Source organism: Terrapene carolina, unplaced genomic scaffold (genome assembly GCF_002925995.2).
Source record: "Terrapene carolina triunguis isolate 2854851 unplaced genomic scaffold, T_m_triunguis-2.0 Scaffold189, whole genome shotgun sequence".
Taxonomy (NCBI): Eukaryota; Metazoa; Chordata; order Testudines; family Emydidae; genus Terrapene; species Terrapene triunguis.
The window spans coordinates 6357520-6368036 of record NW_020664540.1 but is presented as its reverse complement, the minus strand read 5'-3'; the positions used below and the strand labels follow the sequence as shown (position 1 = coordinate 6368036).

Genomic DNA, 10517 nt, shown 5'->3' with positions numbered 1-10517 from the left:
GGCTGCTTGGGGCAGCCAAAACCCTGGAGCCGGCCCTGTCTTTAACATTTAGCTTTCCAGTCCATGAGACAAGCTCCCTTGCACGTAGCATTTCTAAGATCTGATAGGGCCATTCACTAATCCTTTGTATTGTGATGTTCCTTAATGGCTCGTTGAATCTTGATAGGCCTCCTGAATGGGCAGAGGAGACATTCTCGTGTGTGGGTTCACAAGTTCAGAGAAAACATTTTCAAAGTTATAAAGCAATACTTACATATTTCCTTAAAACATGGTCTACAGACATTACAAGTGAGATTAATGAGTGCAGCAATTTGCAAGCACTTCATAGAGTCTAAACATTAATACATTCTTATAAGACTAATACCTATTTTGAACAAAACTAACAAACAGGTGAGCTGGTTTGGTTTCCAGCTGTGAGTTTGTTGGTGCTCAGCTGATGCCTACAGATGTGGCAAGAACTGGCACCTAGTCTGCCAGCGGCACACTAGGGTCTGTTTTTCCTTGTTTTTCGGTGTCTTTAATAAAGATGACTCAGCCCTGAGCTACCCATCAGTTGATTTCTCCCTCATAAATTCTTCTGTCTCCCTCTCCTCTCATTTCTGATAGAAAAAGCCTCTTTTATAGTTACTTTGCAGAGAAGTTTGTGGGAAGCACCATCAGCTGACCTGACTAGCTGAGAAATGCAACCCAGCTGCATTCCCTCTATCCTGGGGAGGAGGATCTCCAGGAGTTCCACTCCCATGGCCCCACCAGTGAGAATCCAGTTCAGTGTTAATTACCAAGCCTTCGCGTTCCCTGTAAGGCTACGGCTGGCTCTGTATACAGGTGGTAGGCTGTGTGTTTTGTGCTGAGCCCACTGCCTCTGAGTTAGTGCTTACCTAAACATCTCCTGCTGTGACGATGGGGGAATTTCCCCAGTGCAAAAAAGAACGCCGAAGGGCTGGGATCCCCTCTCACAGTAAGATGTCGTTATTACTTATTATATCATCACTTTGTTAACAATGAAAGTGTAAGTTACAAGCCTTGTTGCTCCTCAGGGGGACATGGAAGACATAAAAGAACAGATCATCAAACTGTGCCAGAAAAAAGAAGACATCCTTAGGGGTATGAAGAGTTCAATGCTGGAACTTCACCAGCACTTACAGCAAGAACAACCTGAATCAGAGGATGAACTTTCTGTGCCTCTGTCACCCGAGGAAACTGGCTTGGTTGGGAAAGATGCCTTTGAACGGCAGGTAGGTAGAACACCATGCTATCCCTTTGAATGGCCCTAACAAGAAATGGTTACATGCATGATATGGGGGCCCTTTCGGGTTATTTTTCAACATGTGGAAAAACAATGTGAGATTGCAGGAAATAAATGCAAAATGCTGGATGTGTAATTTACACTGTAAGGAATTGTTTAAAGATTTTCAGTAAATTGTTTGCATGGAACAGAATGATAGTTATCTCAATTGTAGACATGACTTTAAAAGGCTGAAAAATAAGTTAAAGGACCTGATTTTCGAGGTTGCTTAGAACCTGCAGCTTTTGATTACTTTAAATGGAGTTGCAGGTGCTCAGCATTTCTCAAAATTAGGTGCAAAATTATAACTGTTTAGCAAAAGGCAGAAGAAAAGAGGCAATTTGTGGAGCTAAGAGTAACTGGACTCTATCTCTGTATGTACATTGTAGTTGAAAAAGAAAGGATCAATGTCTCTCCTACCATCTTTAGTTGAAGAAACAGAAGACAGTTCATTCCACAGTGAAGTAAGTATAATGGAGACTTTGGTGGAAATAAGCTTTATTATGGAATAAATCAGGGGTCGGCAACCTTTCAGAAGTGGTGTGCCGAGTCTTCATTTATTCAGTCTAATTTAAGGTTTCGCGTGCCAGTAATACATTTTAACGTTTTTAGAAGGTGTCTTTCTATAAGTCTATAATATATAACTAAACTATTGTTGTATGTAAAGTAAATAAGGTTTTTAAAATGTTTAAGAAGCTTCATTTAAAATTAAGTTAAAATGCAGAGCCCCCCGGACCGGTGGCCAGGACCCGGGCAGTGAGAGTGCCACTGAAAATCAGTTCGCATGCTGCCTTCGGCACAGGTGCCATAGGTTGCCTACCCCTGGAATAAATTATGAAAAATGTATGTGTAAATGTAAACATTTGTAGAATAAATTGCAGCATTCCTAGTAGGGGATATTTTAAAATTAATTTAAAATCTGACAGACAGAAATAAAATATCAGTACATATATTAGAGTCAGATCCTATCACCCTTTGCGTAGTACTTCATTCTGTGAATGTGTCGTTGATTGGACCGCTTACATAGTAAGACTACTCAGTGGGAGTGCGGGTGGTCCTAATGTAGCAGCATCAGTGCCTGTGGCCTTTTACAAAACACAGCGTAGGGCATCCCCTTCCCTAAGGAGCTTAGAATCTAAGAGAAATAAAATAAACATAGACAAGATACAAGGCATGGGATTAAATAAAGAAGGGTGTGGCAAGATTATTGGTGGTGAAAATAAGGTGGAAAGGCTTCCTGGGAGAAATGGGCAGTGAAGGGGGATTTTTAGGTGAGAGAGGGCACTTAATGGGCGTGAACTGGGAAACTCGCTTTCAAACATAGAGGGCAACACAGAGGTAGGTGTGGAGGAGAAGGCAGTAAAGAGAGGTTTAAGGCTGGGTATGGAATGAGAGGGGGAGTAGGAGGAAATGAGAGCAGAGATACAGATAGGGATTGGTTTACGTAGGGCAGTGATACTCATACCTCAATGGTTGTAGAGCCAAATTAGTGATTAACATTACCCAAAAGAGCCACAGTAGTGTGAATTCATTGTTTCATTTACTATAGTACTATAGACTCGTAGTCAAACAGTATGACAGGAAATATTTATAAAAATACAAAATATTCTCACAGCAAAATGACTGACCAAGTATTATTATTTTATCAACTACAATTGGTTAATAACATATTAAAAGCATTCTGATTGGTCAGTGACTTAGATTGGTTAATAATTAAATCACACTGTTGTAATATGTGCTGCAAAAAGACACGTTAAAGAGCTAGTTGCGGCTCGCAAGTCTCAGTCTGAGTATCACTGATGTCAGGCCTTGAAAGTGAGGACAAAGAGCCTGGGGTTTGATGTTGTAATGTATAGGGCACCCGTGAAGTGATTCAAGAAGTGGGATACATGGGACAGAAATAATTGGCATGGCCTGAGAGAAAGATGATGACTTCAGCAGTCATACGTGGATAGACTAGTTACTCTAAGTATCCTTGCTGAAAGGCCATCATAAATAGTCAAGCAATAAACCCTGTTTAAATGTATGAACAGCGCTATCGGTTACCTTTTGACAATCATAGGGCACAATGGGCCCTTTCCTAGAGACACTATGATGCCACTACGCTTCCCTTGGATAGAATGCTCTGGGAAGAGGCAACAAAGAGTTCATTGCTATATTGTTATTATTCATTAAATGCAAGAAAATAAACACCAGGGATTTGCAATAAGCTAAATACAGCCTCTTACCCCGCTGTTTTATTTTTGATTGGCATCATAGACATATGTGACACTTCAGACAAACGAGGAAACATGGCCCTTGTTGGAAGATCTCATAGCGTAAGGCCTCACTCCTGCAAACGCACACGCTCAGTTTTAAGCACATGAATATTCCCATTGACTCTAATCATGTGGGTAGTCTCTATGAAGTCAGTGGGACTATTCATTAGAGCTGGACGGAGATTGGAATTCCTGTTCCCTGGGAAATGCCATAATTAAAAAAAATTAATTCTGAAAAGGAACAAAAACAATCAAAATCTCCCAGAGAATGGCAATTCCAAAATCGCTCTTTGAAAGACTCCCCCAGATGCCCGGGGCTTTGGTAGCATGCCAGGTGGGGAGCTTGGGAGCCAAGCAGCTTGGAGAGCTTGGGAGCTAACATTCCCAGGCTTTCTGGGCTGCCAACGAGTTGGGAGCTCCAGCTCCATGCCAGTTTCTTTGCGAGGCTGCTGAGGAGTAGGGGAGCCATGGAGCTGGGGAAAATTTTCCAGTGTAAAACTGAAATTTTCCCATGGAAAGTAAATTTTCCATCAGAAAATAATTTCACTGGAAGATTCCCAACCAGCTCTGCTATTTATATATAGTTAAAACACATGCAGAAGTGCTTGTGGGATTACTGCCTAAATACCCTCTAGACAGGGGTGGGCAAACTCTGAAGAGCGGGAGGGGTATTAGGGGAGGGGGTTTGGGCATGGGAAGAGGCTCAGGAGTGCAGGCTCTGAGCAGCACTTACCTCAAGCGGCTCCCAGAAGCAGCGGCATGTCCCTTCTCCAGCTCCTACGCGGAGGCACGGGCAGGCGGCTCTGCACGCTGCCTCATCTGCAGGCACCGCCCCTGCAGCTCCCATTGGAGCACCGGAGGGGGCCATTGGAGCTCATAGGAGCCAGAGTGGGGCCATGCCACGGCTTCCGGGAGCTGCGTGATACAGCCCCTGACCCAGTGCCCCAGCCAGAGCGGGGTCGAGCCGCGTGGTGTGGCCCCGACCCAATGCCCCGGCCGGAGCGTGGCTGAGCCGGCGCCGTAGTTTGCCCACCCCTGCTGTATGACAGAAGTTCATATCCTGCCCAGCTCTTGGTAGTGTCAAGGGTTATTACCATCTGATGGTCTTCAGTAGCTAATGGGAAATGAACTGTGATCTCAGTAATTTTTTAGGTGTATCAGCTTCTCAAAAATCATCCCAGTTGGTACAAAGTGGCATCTTTGTTGGCAGTCACAACAGAGAGACCAAGAATTGGAAGGTCAAACTCCAGTAGCCTTTCACATCTGGAGTTGTTCCCACCAGGTCAACACTAAGGCACATTGGCATGGCAGCGTGGGGGAAATGTGAACTGCTACTGCCTACGCTGTGCATGTTTGCGTGGGCAGAGAATTTCAGTTTCCAGGACTGCCAATCAAGCGCCTTTGCTGATGATCAATTTCATTCATATCAAAGTAAAAAAGACAAAGGAATATTACTTCATTGAGATAGAAAAAGTATTTTAAACACAAGCAATTTAGAATGTTTGAGATCAGTAGAAAGGGCTGTCGGCGTCTATCACCGGGAGACAGGGGACCTTTAAGTGGGGTAGAAGGGCAGCTGTGGGGTTAGGATTACTGAGTAAAGAAAGAGAACGTGCATGGCAGAAATATACCATAGAGTGGCTAATGCTTTTAGTGATTAACATTTTCTGAAGAAGCCTTTGAACTGCATGTCCTCAGGCTAATGCTGGGCTGTTGCTGTTTTCAAAGGAAAATGCAATAGTACCGACAGCTGAAAGTTTTTGGCCTTCAGGAAAGGGAGATGAGAGAGACAAAGAAGACAGCGGAGCTTCCTGGTCCTCAGGCACCCTATCAGATGGCATTTCCCTGGTAACGTTCTTCATGTTTATCTCTGCATGGGGGGATTTTTCCTTGTGTAGAGAGCCTGTACAAGGCCTATGCATTGCTTTAGTCCTCAAATCAGCCCTTGAGTGGGATTTAAGGGTGCATAGGTCTTGCGTGGCTCCTCCCAACAGGGCTGAATTTCACCCTTTGTGAGCATCCTTTAACAGTTGCCCTCTCAGCAGGAAAACAGTTTTTGTAGGTGATGTTATCTGCGAATAACACAAGAATGTAAATGCAAAACTCGGGTTAATAGAGAGTTCACCCCTCTCCCCCCATTCCCTTGATAAGAGACAAAATGAGACTTTTAATGGGTGTTTCCTCTACTCTCTGTGTGGAGTAACTTGTGGCGGATGTGCAGTGTCTGAAGCAGAAGTGGGCAGCACCTAAGCAGTCTGATCAACTCCAATCTGTTATGAGAGCTGCAGCTATCTGTCTTTCTGTACCTTTACATCAGATGTGGTTTCCTGCACTGGTTATTGGCCCAGAATGATGTATGGGTTGAGTGACTGCTGCCTTTTGAGGCTTCTAAAGCACAACAAAGCAACGGCAATATAAATCTTTCCACCACTGGCTTTCTTTTTACAGGATGCTGATGTGTTAATAGAATCATGTGATAAACATGGCAAGGAAACATCTTTTCAAGTTCCACAGAAAGCTGGAAGTGATGAAGACTCTGCTACAGACCTTAGTAATTGGGCAGTGGTAAGTATGTTGGTCTGAATTTGGTGACCTTCTGGGCATGCTGCAAAAGACATCTGTTTGATAGGGGTTTTGGAGCAGGCAGAGGGTGTTCTTCCCACAACCATGAAAGGATAAAAAGGAGCTCTTTGGGGGGTGGTTGGTTTGCTGAGTTACTGTTTGAATGATTATTTTAATTCTAATGGTGTTTTGTGGTAGCACTAGTTATGTGTGAGGGCACCTAGATCCTTGTATAGGCATCTTTCATATTATCATTAATTATTGTTGTTGTTATTTATTATTTAAATCAGAGCAAATACATATATTTACTCCTAGAAAATGCAATTTACCAGAAAACCAATGTGCATAGTTTCAGGAAGTAAATGTGCTGTCATATATGTAGGTTTCTCCTGGGGGAATTCTGCACCAAAAAATTAAAAATTCTGCACACAATATTTTAAAATTCTGCAAAATTGTGCATATTTTATTTGTCAAAATAACACAATATAATCACGCCTGTTTCAATTATTTTGGTAATTTATTTCAAAATACCTGTCAGCAAGTATGTCTGTAACAATATAGACAACAAAAAAGATTCAGGAAATGTTTTTTGACAAATAGATTCCTTTCTAAATATATTAATACAGAGCTTTGAGTAATAATTCATTTAAACTACAATACACAAATGTATTTCCCGCACCCCTCAGAAGCAATGCAAAGGATTGGGGGAATCAGGGTAATGGAGGAGCTGAGGGAGAGGGAAGTAATTGCTGAGCAGGAGCCTGGGAGTGAACCTGGGGGGTTGTTGGGTGTGGGAAATATGGAACAGGTTTTTTGAGAGGGGAGAGATTATTAGAGAGTTGGGGAGCCTCCCTCGTGCAGACCCTGGCTGACCTCTAGCCTCTCCCATTCAGTCAGGCACATCAACCCCTGTCCCCATGTGTACCTGCAGCCCCACTCAGCCACTCCCCCAATCCCATGTGTCCCTGAACCCTCACTCGGCCACCCCCACTCTCCATCCCCATGTGGCCTTGCACCCACACTCCCATTCAACCTCTGCCCCAGTCTGTCCACTCACTGGCCCTTCTGAACCCCAGTCTGTGACCCCCCAGTGACCCTGTGTGCCCCACTCTGTCTCCTCCCCTTTCCTGTGCCTCCTCACCTGGCCCCGTGGGCAGGGCACTGTAAGGAACACAGCCTCTCCCCATCCCTCTCCAGGGCTGGCTGAGATGGCTGCCCTCAGTTCTGGCACCACAGCAGCCCCTGGTGGGTGAAGGTGTAATTGCAGCACCTCTCTGGCAGAATGTATATTCTGTGGAGGAAAAAAAAATCTGTGGGGGACACGAATTCTGCATGTGCGCAGTATTCCCCCAGAAGTAGTAGGTCTGGAGAAAAGATTAGTAATCCGGGAGCCTGAGTCACTGTAGGTTGAAGGAGAGACTGATTAGATTGTGTTTCCTGCATGTCACCACTTGCTCTGTACTGGCTAGAAAGCATCAGCTAATGAACATTTACAATTTTAAAAATGAAAAACCAATCACACAGTACTTTTCAGGACAGTTTTTTATTGATACTATGAGAAATGGGATTCGATGATGGTATATTTAAGACCATTCCATGTGCACGACCTAGGTGTCCATTTTCTCTGTTTTCTTATTATCTGGAACAATTTTCTATTTCTTATGCGCCATAAATACTTTGCACATAAAAAGAGTTTCTCTTTGTATGGGAAACCCCCAGGTATTGTAGGAAGAGAGATGCAGCCTCAGACTTAGTGTAAGGTCAGTCCTAGAAAGGAAACCATACATAATATTTCCAGGATGATTATTGCGATGTTATGTGCCCATATGTTATACTGGCATCTCTATGAGCTTTCACCATTTCCCCCTGCCCCTTTCTTGCCCTATCAAAGCCAGTGGAACAAAAAATCAGAAGAACAGTTGCCTGTGACAGACAGGCAGTTGCTTCCCCGCTAGCTATCAGCAGAGGAAGCACTCTGGGATCTAGAGCCACCGCTGCTTCCAAAGTCCCTTACTGCTCCTGTAACAAATTTTCCGTTGGAGGGGTCTTCCTTCCTTGAATTGTTCTGAATGGTAATTTTGCCGGCATTGTGATTCCATCCCAGTTTCCCCCTCATATTATATCATACATAGTGATTTAAACTAATTTCTTTCTAAGATCATAAATTTACTGGACGGAGACAGAAGGAAATGAATTTCTGTAAACACTAAATCAGTTTGCTTTCTCTTGAGAAATAATTTTAGTCAGATAGACCAGGATTTTGATAATTGAATTTTAAATTTTGTTGTGATTCAGAGAGTAAACAAATTTCAAAATGTCAATGTTTCCCACTGGATAGCCATCCCATTTTCCAACAAGTACAGTTTTAAGATCTGTATTAAAGATACATTAAAAAAAAATCCTACTCTAAAAACCGGAAATAAATGAATCTGCTTTCCATGTGTATTTGAGTGAGGGAACTCATAATAACAAATATATCTAGACTGAAAGCTGAAAATCTCAGCTGACACTTCCTAATACCACACACAACCACACTTGCACATGTATATATTTAATCAGTTCGTGGATGTGTAGTGTTAAATTAGGATTTCTTTGCATTTATGTGTTTAATTCATAATGGCCATGTTCCCGACCACTTAAGAGACAAGCAACAAAAGTGATGTTTACTTATTTAATAAAGTAACACAGTGTAATATTTAAAACAATGTACTTTTCCTATCTTGTCATCCACCAACTCACATCTCAAAAGCCAGTGAATACCATACTATTGCTGTTGGTGTGTCTGCACAAACAGTTATTGTTCCACTACCACATTAGGGCCCAAATTGATAGACGTACATAGGCATTTTTGCACATGCTTGCCTTGCGCACTCAATGGTCGATTCGCATATGAAAATTAGAGATTTGCACATGCCTGTGTGTGCCTGCATATGCACAACCCCGACCTGCGTATGCATTTTTGAAAATTTGCCGACTTGTCCAAAACTTAAGAAAATGGTGTTTATCATAGAATGTTAAAGGCTGCTCCTAGGGTGATGATAAATAAAAGGGAAATGTTATTGAAGGGTGGGTTTGAGTTAAGACTACAATGTTTTCTGTGTAGCCTACATCCTAAATAAAGAATGCTTTTAAAGTCTATTTGGCACTGAACTCCTAAAAGTAGTGCATAAGTATTGCCCAGCTGCATGCTATGCATGCCTTAGAATACACCACTTTGCAATTGAACTCACAGAAAAATACCTGTCCTCTGGGATAGCTAGTTAATGAACCGTGAGTCATTGTTCTTCCTGTGTGCTCAGGTATACCTGTGTAAATGCAAATTGGCTGCTTGGAAACCTTTTGCAGCAGATCATATGATCATTCAGCGTAGTTGTTAGGGTTTTTCTTTCTGTTTTAACCTGGGAATAAGGTGACAGCCAGTGCAGGTTCATAGCTCTTGGTCTGCCAAAGTTAAACATTTTCCTCTGATAGATTTTCTGTGTTTGAATGTCCTTTGCTTCAGGGTGACACGCCTTCTTCTGACACAAACACTGGCCAGTGCTTTCAGAACAAACCAGGAGATTCAAAGGAAACAGTGGATAGCAATAGGCCCGAGCCTGAGAAGATCCTCCATGTCTGCCAGGTACAGGTTGCTGAGCTGGAGCTGTGGCTAGACAAAGCTAAAGTGTCCCTGGAATCAGAAACCCAGACCCCAGAAATGCAGCAGATGGTGGAACAGCAGCTTGCTGATTGCCAGGTAAGATTAAGTGGTCAAAGTTCACTGCTGCCAGCTAAACCAATCACCCTTCCCCCAATGGGTGTGTTTGCATAATAGCTACAATTACTGCTTCAGCTCCTGTTCCTGCGTATTCTGCCGTACACTGTAGTGAAGAGGAACCACTTGCTTTTGATTTTAGCTACTTTTTTCCAATTATCTTTTTTAAAACCATATTGTACACTTCAGTTTCCTTGTGTGTATATTTTAGTATCTGGGATCTTAGATAGGATTTACAGTATAACAAATTTGTGCTTTGTAAAGATTTACTGTAACTTACACAGATCATTTTGGTTTGCATAGTATAATGTGTATAAAAAGTTCCCCAGTTTAAGTTCACTAATAAAAGGCAGGGTTTTTTTGTTTTTTGTTTTTTAAATGAGACAGTGACCTCAGTCATGATAAAAGCTTGTTTACTGAACAGGGAATTTGCTAACCGTTTGACATTTCCATTTTATTTTACTGTAGGCTTTTCAGGTAAAAGTGCTCTAAAATTTCTTCCTAAAATGTAAATTTTTGTTTTGCACCCTGGGGCCCAATCCTGCAGACTTAAGCTGAGCTTCACTCTTGCAGTAAGAATAGTCCAATTGAAGACAATGTACATCAAATTGTTCTCTTGCATAAGTCTTTGCAGGATCAGATGGAGCTAGAGTGACCA

General features: G+C 42.5%; 1 protein-coding gene across 1 annotated transcript in view; it reads left to right on the top strand.

The window, feature by feature from the left end:
- SYNE2 (spectrin repeat containing nuclear envelope protein 2) overlaps positions 1 to 10517 on the top strand; it is a 199090-nt gene that overhangs the window by 84840 nt on the left and 103733 nt on the right. Inside the window, exons 48-52 of the mRNA XM_026654293.1 lie at positions 1038 to 1235; positions 1675 to 1749; positions 5272 to 5391; positions 5992 to 6108; positions 9608 to 9841. Coding sequence (XP_026510078.1) covers positions 1038 to 1235; positions 1675 to 1749; positions 5272 to 5391; positions 5992 to 6108; positions 9608 to 9841 — 744 coding nt within the window. The remainder of the gene's footprint in view (positions 1 to 1037; positions 1236 to 1674; positions 1750 to 5271; positions 5392 to 5991; positions 6109 to 9607; positions 9842 to 10517) is intronic.